We start from the raw sequence: 22020 nt of genomic DNA on the forward strand, positions 1-22020 counted from the left end.
TTGGATATGGTAAGTTTTTTGAACAATAAATGGATTTTTTTAGCCCCATCAACTGGCTGCTAGTTCTTCTTCAGGTCCACCCTGCTGTTGATTGACGAGTGGGAGAATCCATAACCGACATTCAGCCCAATAGCAGCTTCTGAATCCGCCCGCTGCCATCTGCTGTCAGTCAAAAGTAAGGTGGACTCGATGACTAGTTCCCTATCAGGCCCTGTCTACCCCACAGGCGCTGAGGCCATGGAGACCAGCAACCCATCAGGTCCACCTCCCCTGTGGCTTAAGTCATTTTCCAAATATGGGTAACTACTGAGATCAGCTTTAATCCTTAATATATGGAACAAACATATGTAAGAGTCAGAAAGAAATATAGAAACACTTCCAATTCATCCAGTTCCTCTTTATTATAAAATTTAAAAAAAAATTCCACATTGTATCAGCTGTGGTTTATATAGTAAAGCTGTGCCAAGTGCCCCAATCCACTGGGACCAATTCCACTGCATAGTTTACAACAACTTCTGACAGGCTGGTGTGGGTGACGGCAGTCCGTATGTTTCCTCTCACACTCAAAAAAAAAAAATGTCCATGCTTTGATGTCTCTCACATTCAAACAACCAGATTCAACAAGCCTTGGCAATCTAAGGGCTCTAATTATAAAACATTTGTTGCACAAATGTCAGGACAAGCTAGACAAAAATGTCACCTTAAAACATTAATGCCGATATCGTCAGCACCATCTAGTGGCAAAAATGCAGTATAATTTTCTTAACCACTTACTGCAAACCACCGTAGCTGTACGTCGGTACTTTGACGTAAAATACCAGGGTTATGGCAGCAGACAGCTGGCTTTACCCCCGGTATTTTCTGCAATGGCGAGCAGTCCTCTTTAGGATAAAAGATGTCTCTGCGGTTGGATCCAGTAGCGGTGGAGATGATCTGATGCTGTCCCCCCAGTAGCATGGGGCCGAGTGAGGGAAAGATGGCCCCCAATCGGCTTCAAAACATTGGATGATGGAAGCGACGTCAAACGTTACTTCCGCCAAATGGTCTTAAAGAGGAAATGTTTTCTTTTTTTAAAAAAAAGACATTTATTTATTTATTTATTTATTGCATTTTAGTGTAAATATGAGATGTGAGGTCTTTTTGACCCCAGATCTCACATTAAAGAGGTCCTGTCATGCTTTTTTTCTATTACAAGGGATATTTACATTCCTTGTAATAGGAATAAAAGTGACCCATTTTATTTTTTAAAAGGACAGTGTAAAAATAACAAATAAAAAAGTAAAATAAATAAGAAAAAATGTTTAAAGTGCCCTGTCCAGCCGAGCTTGTGCGAAGAAGCGAATGCATATGAAAACGGTGTTCAAACCACACATGTGAGGTATTGCTGTGATCGTTAGACCGAGAGCAATAATTCTAGCACTAGAGCTCCTCTGTAACTCAAAACTGGTAACCTATAGAAAGTTTTTAACTTCGTCAATGGAGATTTTTAAGTGCCAAAGTTTGTCGCCATTCCATGAGCGGGCGCAATTTTGAAGCGGGGCATGTTGGGTATCAATTTACTCGGCGTAACATTATCTTTCACAATATAGAAAAAAACTGGGCTAACTTTACTGTTGTCTTATTTTTTAATTTAAAAAAAGTGTATTTTTTCCCCAAAAAATGGCGCTTGTAAGACCGTTGCGCAAATACGGCGTGACATAAAGTATTGCAACGACCGCAATTTTATTCTCTAGGGTGTCTGAAAAAATATATATAATGTTTGGGGATTCTAAGTAGTTTTCTAGCAAAAAAAAAAAACGGATTTTAACAACAAATTTCAAAAAGAGGCTCGGTCCTTAAGTGGTTAAATACCTCAATAGGAAAACTATACTGCATGTTGGCCACTAGATGGAGCTGATGATACAAAAATGTATCTCTTAGAAAAATGACAGTCATATTTCGTTCAGCTTGCAGGAATGCTAATGACATTCGTACAACAAATGCTTTATAACAGACCTTCAAGAAATGCTGGTACACCAAGAGTTACGTGTAAGGAGGTGTATGGCACCTTCTGGATCTCTCTATGTTTACAATTTACTGGTTCACTGAGCGCTGATGGTATAGCTTTTGTTATGCTCAGGCACTCCAGGAGGAGAAATATGGCGCTGCTACACAGCAGCTGCTCTGCCTGCCCATCCTCTCCCCTGCCTATTCACAGAAGGCTTTGGATTTTGCAAAGCACTCTGGGACTGGGCAAGGAAGAGGAAGAGTGGGCAGCACAGCTGCAAAGGAAGCTACGGCTGCTGCATAGGACACCCATAGTGTTGGAGGGGGTGTTGGAGCACTGGAAGTATAGTAATAGCTATACTACCGGTGCTCAATAAAACAGTAAATTGTAAAAATAATAGCAAGGGCTCCAGCAGGAGACATATACCTACTGCCCCCCTGTGACGGGAGTCGCTTTGGGTGGGGGTGCCTGTGGAACCCAGAATCCTTTGAAGAGGTTGGGAACCCTTGTTTCAGCTCCCCAGGCCCCTCTTATGTATAAGTCACCCTGTGTCTATTAGGGGCCCAGGGTGACCAAGAAAATGATGGACAGCTAGTAATGGACGTTGAGAATGTGGTTTAGACTACTTCAGATGGGACAGTAATATTTATCCACAATATCTCCCAGGAAATATATAAAGACAATTCCTGGTTTATTTGATTCTAAAGTATACTTGTTAATTGAAAGAGCTGATCACATTGGCCTCTGTACAATGTAGGAGAAGGACAGTCTGCTACTGGTGGTCTCCTGCTATTGTGTGAAGGTGTTCTGTGTTTATACTTATGATAATGTGTATAGTAGTTTGTGAGCTAGGAGACGACCTCTGAGTCATCTAAGCTGATTAAATGACTAGTTAATTAGCTCATGTTAGTTTATGTTTATGGTTACAGTTTGTATTGTTAGGGTAATATGATCAGGAGTGGGGAACCTACTTTTCAAGTGTGTAGAAAGCCTGTATCCTTGTCCAATAAAACATTCCATGTTCCAGTTTGTAACTGAGCTAGTCTCACCTGGTTCTTGGTTACAATATTCGGCTGTAATATCTCATATCTGAAGGTCCAGACTGGAGGAAGCAGTGTACTGACGGAAGCATTTAAGCGGAGTGCGACAGAGCTCCGTGACACCCCCTTTTCCCACATTTCTTCTTTAAGGCTGAATTATTGAATCCTAGCACAGGTGTAGTTGTGACTGGTCCTCTTTAGGTCCCTAGTGTTCCTGTGTAAGGATCTCTCCCTTCTCTGGAGGTGGAGGATTCCTCTCCAAGCCATGAATTCTCTGGTGGTGGACCAGGTCGGCTTTTCGCGTGTAACTTTTTCCGCACTCTGAACATGAATAAGGCCGCTCCCCTGTATGAATAACCTTATGTCGCTTTAGATCAGATTTGTGAGCAAACAAGCGTCCGCACTCTGGGCACGGGAAAGGTTTTACCCCCCGATGCCGCTTCTCATGCCTGTAGAGGTCTGACTTGCGGGCAAAGCTCTTCCCGCAGTCCACGCAGGAGAACGGCGTCTGACCCGCGTGCATGACCTGATGTTTAACCAGCGAGATCTTCCGTGAAAAACCCTTCCCGCACTCCGAGCAGAAATATGGCTTCTCATCCGTGTGAAGCCTCTGGTGCTCCGCCAAGTACGCCTTCTGCTTGAAGCTCCGCCCGCACTCGTCGCAGGAAAACGGCCTTTCCTCCGAGTGGCTCCTCCCATGAATCGCCAAGTGCTGCCTGTGCGAGAAACATCTGCCACACTCCACGCAGGAAAGGGGCTTCTCCCCCGTGTGGATATTCCGATGGCGAATCAGATACGACTTCTGCGCAAAGCTTCTCCCGCACTCCGGGCATGGAAACGGCTTCTCGCCGGAGTGGACGCGCCGATGGCGCACAATGTCAGACTTGTGAGTGAATGATTTGCCGCATTCAGAGCAGGAGAATGGCTTCTCGCCGCTGTGCATTTTGTGGTGCTCGTCCAGGCCGGACTTGTAGGCGAATGAATTACCGCAGTCGGGGCACGGAAATTTGTGGGTGCTCTTGTGTTTGAAGAAGGAGGCTTTGTCAGCGAAGAAGTCCCCACATTTGGTGCACAGGAACATCTCATCGCATCGGTGAGAGGAATTCTGGGTGGTGGTATCAGGGGGGTCTGCAACTTTCCTTAGAGGTGAGTAGGGAGCCGGTATGACATTGAGGGGTCCTGGGTGCGGACTTTGTGAAATGTAATTTTCTTGCCTCATTTCACAGCTTTCTGTTTGTGACTCTAAAACTGAAGTCAGACTCCTCGCTGAGGACTCGCCAGTCTTCGCCTCACCTACCAAGGACAAAGGACACATTCAGGTAGATACCAGATAGTGGCACTCCGCGTCTGAGCTCCTCTCCAAAATTGTATTTGTGGAAACATAGTTACAGCTTTTAAAGAGCCGGACAGGGACAATGACATTTTTAAACAAGAAAAAGTAAAAGCCTTCTGTAATCACCTTACGAGTTAATGTTTTCTGCAACAAAATACATGTGTCCAGGAGAGGAGAGGAGAGGAGAGGAGAGAGGGGGTGGTGGGAGGAGAACAGAGAAATGGAGAGGTGGCAGGAAGAGAGGGCAGAAAGGAGAAGAGGAGAGAGGGGTGGCGGGAGGAGAAGAGAGAAGGGAGAAAAAGTATAAAATGTGTGGAGTGGAGAGGAGAGGTGAGGGGTGAGGGAAGAGAGAAACGGAGAAGTGGCAGGAAGACAAAAGAGAAAGGAGTGAGAGGAACAGAACTCCCTTCTGTTCCTCTCACTCCTTTCTCTTTCCTCTTCCTGCAAGAGAGTGGTGGCAGGGGGAGAAGAGAGAGAGGAGTGAGTGGAGAAGAAAGGCGAGAGGGGGGAGAAGAGGGGAGGAGAGGAGAGAAGTTGAGACATGGCAGGGGGTGAGGATACAATCAGGAGAGGAGTGAGTGGAGAGAAGAGAGGGGTGGCAGGAGGACAAGAGAGAGAGGAGTGAGTGGAGAAGAGGGGGACAGAAGGAGGAGAGAAGAGGGAAGAGAGAGGAGAGGTGGTAGGAGGAGAGTAGTGAATTAGGAGAGGAATTTGTTGAAAGAAGAAGAGAGTGGGGGCAGGAGGAGAGGAGAGAAGGGAGAGAGAGGGGAAAATCAGAAGAGGAGGAGAGTGGAGTGTCGAGGAGTGAAGGAGAAGAAGAGAGAGGAGAGAAGTGGAGCGTGTGTGAGGAGAAGAGGACAGAATGAGAAGAGGAGAGAAGGGTGGCAGGAAGACAAGAGAGAAAGGAGTGAGAGGAAAGGAAGGGACAAAGGGAGAAGAAGACAAGAGGAGAGGAGAGAAATGGATAGATGGCAGGAGGAGAAGACAGAATCAATAGAGGAGTGACTGGAGAAGAAAGGAAAGAGGGAGGAGAAGAGAGGAGAGTATTGAATTAGGGGAGGAATTAGTGGAAAGAAGAGGAGAGAGTGGTGGCAGAGGGAGAAGAGAGAGGAGTGAGTGGAGAAGAAAGGAGAGATGGGGGAGAAGAGAGGAGTAGAGAATTGGAAAGACGGCAGGAGGTGAGGACAGAATCAGAAGGGTTGAGAGAAGTGCTGGGTGGCAGCAAGGCAAGAGAGAGAGGAGTGAGTGAAGAAGAGAGGAGAGTGGGAGGAGAGAAGAAGAGGGAAAATAGAGGATAGGTGGCAGGTGGAGAGGAGGGAATCAGGAGAGACATGAGTGGAAAGCAGAGCCGAAAGTGGTGGCAGGGGTTGAAGAGAGAAGGAAGAGAGAGGAGGAAATCAGAAGAGGAGGAGAGTGGAGTGTTGAGAAGCAAAATGGGAGAAGAGAGGTGGAGAAGTGGCAGGAAGCGGGGACAGAATGAGAAGAGAAGTGAGTGGAGAGAAAAGGAGAGAGTGGTGGTGGGAGCACATGAGAGAGAGAAGAGTAAGTGGAGAAGAGAGGAGAGAGAAGAGGACAGAGGTGGAAGGATGAGAGAATCAGGAGAGGAGTGAGGAGAGAGTGAAGAGGAGAAAAGTAGAGTGATGGAAGAGGATAAATAAGAGAGGAGTGGACAGGAGTGAGGAGAGGAGAGAGGGGGAGAAGATAAGGGATAGGAGGACAGATTTTACTTTTTTTCCTCACCCATGCTTATCTCTAGAAGAGCTTCCTCCTCCTTACGTGGTTCACCCCTCATACACATCTCCTCTTCTTTCATTTCAGTCTTGACAGTAATCTGATTGTCACCCTGAAAAATAACCAATATAGAAATATTGACCAAACCAGTATATCCCATTATGTCAACCAGTATGTCTCTATACAGATCAATATATAATAAATAAATGTTAAAATTTACCTGATGATGGTGAGGGATGGTGTGATCTTCCTGTGTGGAATCCCGGTAATACAGAGGACGGGGACATCTCTCTGGTGGGTTCCCATTACTGGATCCATCTGTAGGAAACACACACACTGACTGAATACATCGTTTCTATGTGTTTATCAGATGATGGGGGATCTAGGTGGACCCTCCGTACTGCTCTCTCCTTTACAATAAAGTCTCCTCTTACCCGGTGATGTGAGGGGCGGCTGATTCTCCATCATGACGTCCTTGTAGAGATCCTTGTGTCCTTCTAAATACTCCCACTCCTCCATGGAGAAATAGACAGTGACATCCTGATACCTTATAGGAACCTGACACACACAATGATACAGTCACCATCCAGACACATCCCTTGTCTGTTACTGGATAATGTCCCAGAATTCCCGGCACCGCTCACCTCTCCTGTCAGCAGATCAATGATCTTCTGGGTGACTTCTAGGATCTTCTTGTGGCTCTGTCCAGGAGGAAGGTGCATGATGGGCATCTGGCTCTCACTCCCAGATGATTTCCTAACTACCATGAAATCCTGCAGAAGAGAACAAAAAATATATGTTTTACTAATAGAGATAAGAGTGATGTCATGTGATCTCCCAGAATCCTCCTCACCTCTCTGGTCAGCAGGTAGATGATCTCCAGGGTGAGGTTCAGTATCTTCTGTGTCATGTGACTCGGCTCCTTCTCCATCACCGGTGGAATCAATTTTTCCAGACTCCTCCTCACCCTACTATAAAGGGTCTGAACTCTGCAGATCCTTGTTGTGTCTGGGTTTCCACAGACTGAAAAATTATTAGTGAACAAAAATCACAGATATAAGTATTATCCGTCATCCTGGCTGGCCCTCAAAATGATGCCTTATGGACAACAGAGATTGGAACAACTGTGCCACCTAGTGGGCAGGAAATTGTACTATTTATGTTTTTACTATTTTTATTCATTATTATTTTTTATTTCATTATATTATATTATTTTTAGCATTTATTTTATGTTTTTATTATGGCAAATTTCGGTGACTTTGCAACTTTACAGTGACACCTGCTGCTAACAAAATATTACTGCGCATCCCAAATTTACCTATTGTAAAAAAAAAACAAAAAAAAAAACTTGTAATAAGGCGACATTATAGGAGCCAGGAGCTTTGCAACATCTGTAAATACTATAGAGGCATCTAATGGACATACAGGTGCATCTAAAAAAATTTGAATATCATCAAACAGTAAATTTATTTCAGTAATTCAATGCAAAAAGTGAAACTCATATATTTTATATAGATGCATTACACACAGAGTGATATATTTTAAGCATTTCAGAAATTTAGAATATTACATAAGACCAATAAAAAAAAGAAGTATTTTTAATACAGAAATGTTGGCTTACTGAAATGTATGTCCATGTACAGTATAATATGCACTCAATACTTGGTCGGGGCTCCTTTTGCATGAATTACGGCATCAGTGCGGTGTGGCAGGGAGGTGATCAGCCTGGGGCACTGCTGAGGTGTTATGGAAGCCCAGGTTGCTTTGATAACGTTCTTCAGCTCCTCTGCATTGTTGGGTCTGGTGTCTCTCATCTTCCTCTTAACAATACCCCACAGATTCTCTATGGGGTGTACCAAATTCCCCCCACCACTTCCCTCCCCCCTCCTCCCTCCCCTCCCTGTTCCTTGTGTAGCTTTTCAACAGTTCAGAATCACATTCTATGCTCATAACTTTTCCAAAAAAAGGACATTTTGTACTCAAGGAGTCTGTGGTGCACCCAAACATCCCGCAGTCAAATAATTATCTAGGTCAGTTTACATGGTCCTTTCATCCAAGTATGGAGAGTGCTTTGTTGAAACTAGCCCCCCCCCATCATAGCAGGTCATATCAATGTGTCCTTGGCATCAAGCCAGCATTGCCATACCTTCTCAAATTTTTGGGGGCAACCCCTACTAAGGTATGTTGCTTTATATAAAGGTAGCGCTTTATTGATTATGTCTTTCCAGTATGACACTGTGGGTGGTTTGGGTTTTTGCCAACACAACAAGATAACTTTATAACTTTATGTGCATAAAAAAGGGAGAGAGAAATCATGGTCCTTTGCGCCCTTCGCGGCACCAACTCCTCCATCAGGCCCAGCAAACAAACTGAGACCGTTACAGGAATGGGCACCGAAAGCAGTTTCTGTATAGTGCCTGCTACCCCCGTCCAGAACTCCCGTATTGGCTGGCATTGCCAAAATATATGATCAAAATCAGCATGGTTGTTTGTGCGCCGCCAGCACTCTGCTGCACCGGTACCATAGATACCAGCTGCCTGCGCTGACTTTGGACTTGATAAGACGCAGTGGACCAACCCCAGCAGATGACACCAGTGGCGTCGGGAGGAGGGGGCTGGAGCCCCGAATGGGTCCCCGAAAAGCCCCGGGTCTCAGGTATGCACCATTTTATTGTCAGCCCCGAGCGCTACCGCCGAGCGGGGACCGATCTGATCCTGAGCGCCGCCAAGTGACATAGCAGGTCCCGCCTTCTGGAGCCTGCAGTGCCTATGATGGACGTCCCACTGGTCCAATGCCGGGACCGCCGGACGTGTGACGTCCATCATAGGCGCTGCAGGCTCCAGAAGGAAGAAATTACAATGCGGCCGCTGCGCCGCGTCACTGTGAGATCCCCAATCCCTGCTCGGCGCTCGGGTGGGCAGCTCTCCTCATCACCTCTGGCTGCCTGCTGTGATGATGGGCACACCACACACCATGGCTGAGCTGAGCTGCACTGCTGCAGGACACATGAAGTCTGTCTCCTGGTCAGCTAGGTCAGTGTATGTATCTCACTACCGTCAGTGTTTGTATGTCAGGTAGGTCAGTGTATGTATGTCACGTAGGTAGGTCGGTTTATGTATGTCAGGTAGGTCAGTGTATGTATGGTAGGTCAGTGTATGTATGTCACGTAGGTAGGTCAGTGTATGTATGTCGGGTAGGTCAGTGTATGTTATGTCACGTAGGTAGATCAGTGTATGTATGTCAGGTAGGTAGGTCAGTTTATGTTATGTCACGTAGGTAGGTCAGTGTATGTATGTCAGGTAGGTAGGTCAGTGTATGTATGTCGGGTAGGTCAGTGTATGTATGTCAGGTAGGTCAGTGTATGTTACGTCACGTAGGTAGATCAGTGTATGTTACGTCACGTAGGTAGATCAGTGTATGTATGTCAGGTAGGTAGGTCAGTGTATGTATGTCAGGTAGGTCAGTGTATGTATGTCACGTAGGTAGGTCAGTGTATGTATGTCGGGTAGGTCAGTGTATGTATGTCAGGTAGGTCAGTGTATGTTACGTCACGTAGGTAGATCAGTGTATGTATGTCAGGTAGGTAGGTCAGTGTATGTATGTCAGGTAGGTCAGTGTATGTATGTCACGTAGGTAGGTCAGTGTATGTATGTCGGTAGGTCAGTGTATGTATGTCACGTAGGTAGGTCAGTGTATGTATGTCACGTAGGTAGGTCAGTGTATGTATGTCAGGTAGGTCAGTGTAATGGTCAGTGTGTCAGGCAGGTGAGTTTAGTGGTCAGCATTGATGGGCACTAGTAAGCCAGGCAGCAACCAGCAAGTGAGCTTACCCCCCACCACACAACCACACCACTCCACCGCCCAGCCAAAAAACCCTGCGACACTTTTTCCTTCCGCTCAATGTTCCATTATTATGCCTGGATACAGCACTCTGTGAGCAGCCAGCTTCTTTAGTAATGACTTTTTGTGACTTACCCTCCTTGTGGATGGAGTCAATGATTGCCTTAAGGACAACTGTCAAGTCAACCGTCTTCCCCATGATTGTACAGTACACTATAGCAGTGATGCGAACTTTGGCACCCCAGATGTTTTGGAACTACATTTCCCATGAAGCTCAACTACACTGCAGAGTGCATGAGCATCATGGGAAATGTAGTTCCAAAACATCTGGGGTGCCAAGGTTCGCCCATCACTGCCCTATAGGATTGTATTAGAACTGGGACACACTTTGGGCACTCCAAAGAGAATAGTAATGTGGCGCGCATAGTGCCCCCTCACCACCTGTCAGACCCTGTTCCGAGGCCACATTCCTGTCTGAATAATGTAGGACAGTGCAGGTTTTGAATCATGTGTCCGGGTTTCAGGTGGACATGATTCAAAACCTGGACTGTCCGGGTGACTCCCGGACAGATGGTAACCCTAGGTGGAGGTAATAGAGGGCAAGTAGAGGGGTAAAGGTAGAAAAGAGTTGACGGGGACTATGTGAGAGGGTGTTAATGAGAGCATAGCTCCCAACTGTCCCTGATTTGGAGCAATGTCCCTCTGTCCCTCATTCCTCCTCATTTGTCCCTCATTTTGGTCTGATCTATAGAGTTGTATATAAAATGCACTATTTATCCATCAAAAAGTGTTTCCCAGTGCTAAACCTTTCATCTAATTTCTAAATTGCTGCATTTGTAAATTCCAAAAGCCAATATAAAGGAATAGTAGTGGTAAAAAAGCACTTGTGGGCTTAACCAATCTTGTTTTTTTTTTTGTACAATTCTCCTTTAAGGGGGTGTGTCAAGGGGTGTGTCCTATGCCTGCATACTTTTGCTGATAGGTGTCCCTCATTCCCATCTCAAAAAGTTGGGAGGTATGATGAGAGTGAGAAAGTAGGTCTGTTTAAGGCTTGAAATATATCACTCTGTGTGTAGCATATCTAATATAATATACGCGTTTTACTTTTTGAATTGAATTACTGAAATAAATGAACTTTTTGATGATATTCTAATTTTTTGGAGCTGCATCTGTAAAATAACAGTACAGCCAGCTGTGATTCTATAGGAATATGAAGCACAGTGACATCTACTGGCCATAAATAACACTACAGTCACTACAGAGACTTGCACCCCTATGGTAATGAGAATATAAGTGACATCTAGTGGTCATAAAATAACACTACATTCACATTACAAAAGCAAGGAGACATCTATTTCGATAGGAATGTGTCGCACAGTGACATCTAGTGGTCATAAAATAACATTACAACCACTTCACACAGCCCAGGGACTTGTAACTCTATAGGAATACACAGCACAGTGACACCTAGTGGCGAGGAATTTGTACAACAGCCGGATTAACCGGTCGGGTGACTTTTACAGACGGCCTTTAGTCACTCAATTCTGCGATTACCTGAGCCAAGTACCTGGGGGAGACGTCCCCGGGTCCCGGTTATCCTCTCGCTCTTCTCTGGTTTATACAGTCAGCTCGTTTCCTTTCTCGCCAGTTAGCCCGGGAGAGGAAGTTAGGCAGCACTTCCGGTTTATGCGTTCCAACACGCTTCTGTGGTTTGCGTTCCACCGAGCGGATGGTGTGTGTGTGATAAGTCCTACCCCAGCGACCCAGCTGCGTGGTTCCGCCTGAATAAAATGCAGTCCTGTGTTTCCCAGACATAATTATATGATCCATTTTTATGTGTGGTCATTGACTCCACTCAGGGAATGCATAATGCCTGGGATATATTCATTATCGTGTCTTATTTCTTCATTTGTATTTATTTTTATTCTTACAGCAAACCTGTCTTTTTAAGAAAAGCTTCAAATTGTCCTGCCTTGCACTGTGAGCCCGCTGTGGTGACTGAGATTACCTTTAGCACCATTTTACTGCTGTGTCAATTCCCACTGCCAATTTATAGAAATCCTCCTGTACTTCCAAGTATGGGAGAGCATGGACATCAAACTCATAATGGGCACAGCAGGTGTACAGACCCAGGAACTCAGCACAGGGATGGTGGGAACCCCTCATAATGGACACAGGTGTACAGACCCGGGAACTCGGCACAGGGATGGTGGGAACCCCTCATAATGGGCACAGCAGGTGTACAGACCCAGGAACTCAGCACAGGGATGGTGGGAACCTCTCATAATTTGCACAGCAGGTGTACAGACCCGGGAACTCAGCAGAGGGATGGTGGGAACCCCTCGTGATGGGCACAGCAGGTGTACAGACCCAGGAACTCAGCACAGGGATGGTGAGAACCCCTCATAATGGGCACAGCAGGTGTACAGACCCAGGAACTCAGCACAGGGATGGTGGGAACCCCTCATAATGGACACAGCAGGTGTACAGACCCGGGAACTCAGCACAGGGATGGTGGGAACCCCTCATAATGGGCACAGCAGGTGTACAGACCCAGGAACTCAGCACAGGGATGGTGAGAACCCCTCATAATGGGCACAGCAGGTGTACAGACCCAGGAACTCAGCACAGGGATGGTGGGAACCCCTCATAATGGACACAGCAGGTGTACAGACCCGGGAACTCAGCACAGGGATGGTGGGAACCCCTCATAATGGGCACAGCAGGTGTACAGACCCAGGAACTCAACACAGGCATGATGGGAAACCCTCACAATGGGTACCTCATCACCTGGTGGAGTGCTCTCTGTACAAGACTGCAGAATATGTCAGACCCATATAAATATATAATATAATATATAATAATAGTGTAGGACTGCGGTGGACATTAAAGTGTAAGCTGTTCTTGTGCAGAGAATGATGTGGCTCAATGTTCAGCTATATGAGTGCATCAAAATATTACAAAAGATATAAACTAATAAGAGAGTGAAGAGATGAGATCAGTAAAAAAATGTATATTTATTGGGATTCATGTTGTAAAGTGCTGCGCAAACCGTTGGCGCAATATAAATCCTGTATAGTAATAATAATTTACACATTGGATAAAGTCACGTTCATCCACAGATATGGAGGTTCTGCTCTTTCAGTGGAGTAACTGTAGGTGGCGCTGCTGATGTCTGGCCAAGCTGGAGCTCTGGGTGAATCGGTCTCCACACTCTCGGCAGGCGTAAGGTTTGTCCCCCGTGTGGTTCTTGTGATGCCTGTAAAAACTGGACTGGTGAGCGAAGTACTTCCCGCACTCCGTACAGCAATACGGCTTCTGTCCGCTGTGGACGGTCTGGTGCTGAAGGAGATAAGCCTTCAGGGTGAAATGCTTTCCGCACTCTCGGCAGGAATAGCTCTTCTCCTCCGAGTGACTCTGGACGTGCCTCTGGAAATTGGACTTCTGCGAGAAGCCCTTGCCGCAGTGCGCGCAGGAATACGGCTTCTCCGCTAGGTGGACCTTTTGATGCCGCATGTGGTTGGACTTCTGGGTGAAGCTCTTCCCGCACTGAGAGCAGGAGTATGGCTTCTCCCCTGTGTGGATGCGTTGGTGTTTGTTAAAGTCTGACTTGTGCGCAAAGCCCTTCCCACAGTAGGAACACACATACGGCTTCTCACCAGTGTGAGACCTGCGATGGGCCAGGAGGAAAGCTTGGTTCGAGAAACTTTTCCCGCACTCGGAGCAGTGAAGAGGCCTGAAATCCGGGCTGGAGGTCTCATTTAAACCAAGGCTCAGATTTTGGGAACAAGAGTCAACTGAATTGAGGCACACTTCACCCCCTGAGTCAGGTGTATTATGGGTAATAATTACTGATTGGGTAGGAAGATGAATTTTGTGTGTGGAGGGACCAGCTGGCAGATTAGCAACGTGAAGATCTAGATGAAGATAAGGAGCAGTGGTGTCCTCTCCCACAGATGTCTCAATGATGTCTTCTATTTTACACCGCGGAAGTGAACGGCTGCTCTGTTCATCTGCTGGATAAGAAATCATTTTACATTAATGTGTACACTTCCATATTTTTATTTTTTTCTGAACTCTTGGATACTAGAAAGGTCATCAAACACAATGCTCTATTGCTAAGCTTGGCTGTCAGGGACCTTGTGCAGCACGCAAGCACTTCATACCGGGCACTTTCACCCCCTTCCTGCCCAGGCCAAGTTTTACCTTTCAGTGCTGTTGCACTTTTTAATGACAATTGCACGGTCATGCAGCACTGTACCCATATGAGAGATAGAACTTTCTTTTGGTGGTATTTAATCACCACTGGGGTTTTTTATATTTTGCTAAATAAACAAAAAATACTAAAAATATGAAAAAAAACAATGTTTTCCTTAGTTTCTGTTATAAAATTTTGCAAATAAGTAAATTTAATTCTTCCCTAATGTGCACTGATGTGCACAGATGAGGTGGCACTTATGTGCACTGATAGGCAGCACTGATGAGGTGGCCCTGATGTGCACTGATGAGGCTGCACTAATGTGCATTTATGATGTGGCCCTGATGTCCACAGATGAGGCTGCACTGATGTGCATTGATCAGGTGGCCCTGATGAGGCGGCACTGATAGGCGGTACTGATGAGTTGGCCCTGATGAGGTGGTACTGATGTGCACTGATAGGCGGCACTGATGAGGCTGCACTGATGGGCACTGATGAGTTGGCACTGATGAGGCGGCACTGATGTGCATTGATGAGGTGGCCCTGATGTCCACTGATGAGGCTGCACTGATGTGCATTGATCAGGTGGCCCTGATGAGGCGGCACTGATGAGGTGGCCCTGATGTGCACTGATGAGGCGGTACTGATGTGCACTGATGAGGCAGCACTGATGTTCACTTCTGATGCTGCACTGATGGGCTATGATGAGGCGATATTGATGAGGCTGCACTGATGGGCACTGATGAGGTGGCACTGATGAGGCGGCACTGATGTGCATTGATGAGGTGGCCCTGATGTCCACTGATGTGCATTGATGAGGTGGCCCTGATGTCCACTGATGTGCATTGATGAGGTGGCCCTGATGAGGCGGCACTGATGAGGCAACACTGATAAGGCGGTACTGATGTGCACTGATAGGCGGCACTGATGTGCACTGATGAGGCTGCACTGATGGGCTATGATGAGGCGATACTGATGAGGCTGCACTGATGAAGTGGCACTAATGGGCACTGATAAGCTTCACTGAGGGGGCTGCCTTGATTATTAGTGTAAACAGTGTATCCACTCTGCCCTGTCAGACTTATCGGCTCTCCTTTCCTCACACAGAGACAGCATGTGAGGAAAGGAATTCCGATAACCGGCAAGTCTGTTTACATGTGGCCAACTGTAACTGGACACAGCTGATCACATAGTAAAGGGCCGCTGTGATTGGCCCTTTACCACGATCTGTGATCGCTATGTCCAAAGGACACAGCGGTCACAGAGCGTTCCCCAGGGGGCAAGCAGGAGGCGCACACGTGGGAGGACGTCCATGGACATCCTCCCAGAAATGGAGAGCCGTGCTGTAGCCGTCCTTCATCTATAGCTTCGGATTGTTTTGCAAAAATGCAGCATGTCTGTATTTTTCAGCAGTGCACTGCAACCCACCTGATGGCACCGATACCTGTGACATGAAAGTGTGGCAATATATTATGGTATGTCTAAGATGTATTGTATGAATAGGGTTTATTCCTCACCTGTGTTGATCTCTGGAGGAATTTCCTCCTTCATCCATGGCTCATCACTACACACATACGGCTCTTCCTCTTCTTTAACTTCTACTTTAATATCAAGCAAGGCTCCATTCTGGATAACACAAAGCATTAATCTTTCTGTAATGTCCATAGAGGTTTTTATGAGATACAATAATGGGACAATTAGCCCCATCTACCTGATGATGGTGAGAAATGGTGTGATCTTCCTGTGTGGAGTCCCGGGAATACAGAGGACGGGGACATCTCTCTGGTGGGTTCCCATTACTGGATCCATCTGTGGGAAACACACACACTGACTGAATACATTGTTTCTATGTGTTTATCGGATGATGGGGGATCTAGGTGGACCCTCCGTACTGCTCTCTCCTTTACAATAAAGTCTCCTCTTACCCGGTGATGTGAGGGGCGGCTGATTGTCCATCATGACGTCCTTGTAGAGATCCTTGTGTCCTTCTATATACTCCCACTCCTCCATGGAGAAATAGACAGTGACATCCTGACACCTTATAGGAACCTGACACACACAATGATACCGTCACCATCCAGACACATCCCTTGTCTGTTACTGGATAATGTCCCAGAATTCCCAACACCGCTCACCTCTCCTGTCAGCAGCTCAGTGATCTTCTGGGCGACTTCTAGGATCTTCTTCTCATTGTTTCCCTCAGATGTCAGAAAGGGAGGTGGCGTACCCATAATGGGGCTGTGGCTCTTGCACCATCCTCTAGATACATGGTCAAGGCTACTGGGCGTAACATGGCCACTAGGCTTTGATTCACGTACATATACCTAGATGAAGACAAACATCAGGAACTTTCCTACAGATGTGACCTCCCAGAATCCTCCTCACCTCTCAGGTCAGGTCTGTGTTTTAATAACCACTTCAATACCAGGCACTTAGACACCTTCCTGCCCAGGCCAATTTTCAGCTTTCAGCGCTGTCGCAATTTGAATGACAATTGCGCGGTCATGCTACACTGTACCCAAACAATTTTTTTATCATTTTGTTCCCAAAAATAGAGCTTTCTTTTGGTGGTATTTGATCACCTCTGTGGTTTTTATTTTTTGCGCAACAAATAAAAAAAGACCGAAAATTTTGAAAAAAAACAAGTTTTTCTTTGTTTCTGTTAAAACTTTTTGTAAATAAGTACGTTTTCTTCTTCAATGACGGGCACTGATATGGCAGCACTGACGGGCACTGATACGGCGGCACTGATGGGCACCGATGAGGTGGCACCAATGAGGTGGCACCGATGAGGTGGCACTGACGGGCACTGATGATGGGCACTGATAGGCGGCACTGGTATGCGGCACTGATGGGCACTCATAGGTGGCACCGATGGGCACTCATAGGCGGCACTGATGGGCACTCACAGGTGGCATTGATGGGCACTCATAGGTGGCATTGATGGTTACTTATGGGTGGCACTGATAGTTGGCACAGATGGGCATGGATGGGCACTGATAGGTGGGCACGGATGGGCACTGACAGGTGGCACCGATGGACACTGATGGGTGGCACTGATGACACTGGTTGTTTGCAGTGATGCCCCTAAGGGTGGCATTGCTGGGCATCACTGCAACATAATGGTGCCAATCAGTGCCCATTTGTGGGCACTGATTGGCACAGATTGGGCACACTGGGCACATGTGGATGGCCATGGGGTACATACCTGGCCATCCACATGTTGCCCCTTCCCTGGTGGTCCTAGTGGCGATCCCTGGTGGTCCAGTGTGGTGATCTGAGGGGGGGCTGCGCTGATAAACAATCAGCACAGACTTCCTATTGACAGCGTGATCAGCCGTGATTGGACACGGCTGATCACGTGGTAAAGAGCCTCTGCCGGAGGCTCTTTACTAAGATCGGTGTAGCAGTGTGTCAGACTGACACACCGATCGCCGCGATGCGCGCCCCCGTGGGCGCGCGGCGGCATGTTATCCTGCTGGACGTCATATGACGCCCAGTCAGGATAACTGAACCACTTCCCGGACGTCAATCCGGGCGGGCGGGAAGTGGTTTATAGAGATAAGAGTGACGTCATGTGACCTCCCAGAATCCTCCTCACCTCTCAGGTCAGGTCTGTGTTTTCTTAATAGAGATAAGAGTGATGTCATGTGACCTCCCAGAATCCTCCTCACCTCTCCGGTCAGGTCTGTGTTTTATTAATAGAGATAAGAGTGATGTCATGTGACCTCCCAGAATCCTCCTCACCTCTCAGGTCAGGTCTGTGTTTTCTTAATAGAGATAAGAGTGATGTCATGTGACCTCCCAGAATCCTCCTCACCTCTCCAGTCAGGTCTGTGTTTATTAATAGAGATAAGAGCGATGTCATGTCACCTCTCAGAATCCTCCTCACCTCTCCAGTCAACAGGTAAATGATCTCCAGGGCGAGATCCACTATCCCCCTGGTCATGTGACTCTGGTTCCAGCTCATCCCATATATGTTTCAGGATGGTCACCTATCCCATGACCTCACAGCCAACCTGCAAATAAAAGAAAGTGGGGATTGATTACATGCTAATAAGACAGATCTTGCACAGTTCCACAGTACAGGACATGACAACAATGTGTAAAGTCAGCCAATGAGTAGTCCCATAATTGTCATTAAAGTTCATCCTATTAGCTAGGACAAAATCTCAATAAAGATCTGCAGAGAAACCATTTGGGCTGTTGTACATTCTGCTCCCCCAAATGTCCCATCTGGGTCACCATATGGCATGGACAAGACTATGTAACTACATACATGCATTGACGTGGAAAATATATATTATTATATTAAATATATATACTGTATGCGTGTATATATATATATATATATATATATATATATATTAACATAATGTGAATGTATATTTCATATATAAAAAGATATATATTTATTTATATATATATAATATCTATATATAAAATATTATATATTATGATATGCAATTATTACCTACCTACAACAGATATAAACAAACCATCCCTCTTACCAGCTCCTATATCCCCCTCCTCTACATCCTAATTGGTTTTCCATTGTGTGTCTGAAAAGGAAGTTGTCAATAAAGATATCTGTGACTTCCTGGTTGTGCGTTCCACTTGGCTTTGGTTGCTTTTATTTTTCAATAAACTTTATTTGTTAAGTAGGGATTGCTGACATAACACAATCAATTCATGAAGGAGAGAAATGGAAGGGATGGCAGAGGTTCTATAGGGGGGGATATGGGATGGAGGCAAATTGACAGCATGGAGTATTTGTGGTGATCAAAGCATGCTGGGATTTGTAGTGCAGCTGAAGTGTTGCTGTATATAGTGTGATATTGGGGAGTTCAGCTCAGTGGTAGATGCGTTTTTAGTGAGTCCATACCAGTCTGAACTGTGGTTCAGGGCTTGCCAGCCCATTTTTATTAAACAAAACAAAGTCCTTTAAATCAGGATTTCCCACGCAGGGGGTTCAGTTTCACATAGCAAAACTGCAGAGCTCCCAATTGTCCCGGATTTCGAGGGACTGTCCCTGATTTGCAACAAAGTCCCTCTGTCCCTCTTTCCTTCTCATTTGTCCCCCATTTTGGTCTGATCTATATAGTTGTATATAAAATGCACTTTTTATCTATCAAAAAGTGTTTCCCAGTGCTAAACCTTTCATCCAATTTCTAAATTGCTGCATTTGGAAATTCCAAAAGGAACAGAAGGGGTAAAAAAAATCATGTATGGGTTTAGTTCATCTCTCCTCAAACATGGAGTGCTGTCTTCTGAGTAGAGCACCTCTCCTAATGAGAGTATGCATGTCTCCTGAGTCCTGACGGGAGCACACACCTGTCTCCAAACTGGAGCTCAGAGCTTAAGCCAGGCCTCACTTATAACGAGTGTGCACACCAGCACACTCACACAGCCTGCAGGCCTCCAGTAAGACCCAGGCACAAGACGGAAGGCTTCATCCCACCCAAGACACTCTAAGGCTGGCCATACACTATACAATTTTCTGATTCAATTTCCTTTAGATTTACCTTCAACTATGTAGTGCAAGGGCCTGTCTGATTGCATACAAATTGAAAGGGTTTAGGTTTGACCTCATATTATATGGTTTTGGTAAATCTAAAGGAAAGTTGAACAGGAAAATTGTATAGTGTATGGCCAGCTTAAGGCTTTCAGGACTTGATCTGGGATTACAAAAAAAGTAGTTTGTGTCTCTCCTCCTCCCACAAAGGTGACTTTTCCCTTCAGTGGTTTGTGTCTCTGCTCCTCCCACAATGGTGAGCTCTCTCCACAGTAGTTAATGTCTCTGCCCCTCCCACAATGGTGAGATTTCCTTGTGTCTCTGCCCCTCCGATAATGGTGAGATTTTCCCCCCAGCAGTTAGTGTCTCTGTCCACCCCACAATGGTAAAAGTCCCCAGTAGTAGTTTGTGTCTCTGCCCCTCCCACAATGGTAAGATTTCCTGCAGTAGTTTGTGTCTCTGCCCCTCCCACAATAGTGAGATTTCCTGCAGTAGTTTGTGTCTCTGCCCCTCCCACAATGGTGAGATTTTCCCCCAGAAGTTAGTGTCTCTGCCCCTCCCACAATGGTGAGATCACCCCACAGTAGTTAGTGCCTTTGCCCCTCCCACAATGGTGAGATCTTCCCCCAGTAGTTAGTGTCTCTGCCCCTCCCACTATAGTAAGATTTTCCTGCAGTAGTTTGTGTCTCTGCCCCTTCCACAATGGTGAGATTCCCCCCAGTAGTTAGTGTCTCTGCCCCTCCCACAATGATGAGATTTTCCTGCAGTAGTTTGCGTCTCTGCCCCACCCACTGTGATGACATTTCCTGTAGTAGTTAGTGTCTCTGCCCCTCTGACTATGGTGAGATTTCCCTGCAGTAGTTTGTGTCTCTGTCCCTCCCACAATGGTGAGATTTCCCCCCAGCAGTTAGTGTCTCTGCCCCTCCCACAATGGTGAGATTTCCCTCTTGTAGTTTGTGTCTCTGCCCCTCCCACAATGATGACATTTCCTGTAGTAGTTTGTGTCTCTGCCCCTCCCACAATGATAAGATTTCCCTGCAGGATTTTGTGTCTCTGTCCCTCCCACCATGGGGAGATTTCCCTGCAGTAGTTTGTGTCTCCCCTATGTTCTTCTAATAAATACCACATAAGTGTAGCACCCTCTAGTGTGCACTTCGTGTAGGTAAATTTATTTGTATGACTATGATGGTAACTGTGTGAGTCTGTAATTAGGTCGGGTTACTGCAGGTCAGGCTGGATGGCTCTACAGGGCAGGTCTTTGTTACCTCCCCCTAGATTTAGAAGCTTGGAGAAAATTCTGGAAGTTAGTGGGACGGAGGCCAGGAAGTTCTGATCTGCATACTTAAGGGAATTTGGCCAATCCCCAGGCAGAGGGCCTGGCAGGGTGGCTGGGTCAGCTCTTAAATGTGGTGGAGCAATGCCAGTAGGGGAGTCAGGTGGCAGTCGGAGTGCTAAAGATTGCTGTCGTGTGGCCTGGGAGGGGACCCTGGGGGCTCTACCTTCAAGCTGGGAGCTGAGAAAAGGAAGGAGAGGAAGCCTAAGAGAGGAATCTCCATTACCTTTGAACATCCAAGCTGGCATGGGAAGAGCTAAACAGATTGAGGCCTGAACAGGAGTCTTGTCCAGTGCACAGGGGAGCAAAGGACAGTGTGAGTACCTCAGCACACCCAGGGGCATAGAAGGGGAAAGAATGCCAGATGTTGCATACTTTCCAGGGACAGCGTTGTGCTAAATCCTGATCCATTGTCCTGGGGTGTTCTTCAGGGCAGCCAGGTGGGCTGGTAGTATCTGCAAGTGTCAGAACAGAGTGAGGTTCTGCTGAAGAGATATATTCCTGTATACAGTTTCAACTTTGTGCTATTTCCCTAAAAGGGACCGAGAGCTCCTGGTTCGTAAAGAACTTTGCCACTGATCCATAGAAACTGTGATTATTCCGAAGGGCGTACGGTCCAGGATCTTCATTTTTGTGTACATAGAGAAGGAAGTTTGTCCTCATCTGATGTTTCTTCAGGTCATGTTGGGCATCCTATAATCTCTATACCCTATCCAAGTTGTTTTCCCAATAAATCAAGCCCATGAACTGATATCTTGTGTCTGGACGCCAGTTGGAAATGTGTGTTACCTGGCTGTGTGGGAATAGGGGGAATCAAGATATCCAGCAGCTCCTGCGGGGGTAGCACTAAATTAGATATATGAAGAAATACATTCAATGTATAAATCTTCCTCAATCTGGGCTCCCTCCAATTACTGCCCTAATGGCATGGCATTGGTCAGGTGACCTTTGCAAAAGGAGAGAGATAAGTGTTCAGGCAGAGTCACTAACTGGTTGCTTCCACCTGAACATCCCACCTCACAGGTCCTTCTGTAGACAACAT

At 46.3% G+C, this 22020-nt stretch overlaps 1 protein-coding gene across 1 annotated transcript in view; it reads right to left on the reverse strand.

Moving 5' to 3' along the window:
• Positions 1-382: 382 nt before the first annotated feature.
• Positions 383-22020, reverse strand: part of LOC141106773 (uncharacterized) — a 39201-nt gene continuing 17563 nt past the window's right edge. The window contains exons 6-17 of the mRNA XM_073597700.1: positions 16266-16454; positions 16056-16179; positions 15842-15939; positions 15648-15756; positions 13087-13948; positions 11555-11730; positions 6945-7114; positions 6736-6864; positions 6526-6649; positions 6312-6409; positions 6101-6203; positions 383-4320 (exon numbers count right to left, since the gene is read on the reverse strand). Coding sequence (XP_073453801.1) covers positions 3233-4320; positions 6101-6203; positions 6312-6409; positions 6526-6649; positions 6736-6864; positions 6945-7114; positions 11555-11730; positions 13087-13948; positions 15648-15756; positions 15842-15939; positions 16056-16179; positions 16266-16454 — 3270 coding nt within the window. The 3' untranslated portion in view covers positions 383-3232. The remainder of the gene's footprint in view (positions 4321-6100; positions 6204-6311; positions 6410-6525; positions 6650-6735; positions 6865-6944; positions 7115-11554; positions 11731-13086; positions 13949-15647; positions 15757-15841; positions 15940-16055; positions 16180-16265; positions 16455-22020) is intronic.

This window comes from Aquarana catesbeiana, linkage group LG08 (assembly GCF_042186555.1).
Source record: "Aquarana catesbeiana isolate 2022-GZ linkage group LG08, ASM4218655v1, whole genome shotgun sequence".
NCBI classification, from domain to species: Eukaryota; Metazoa; Chordata; class Amphibia; order Anura; family Ranidae; genus Aquarana; species Aquarana catesbeiana.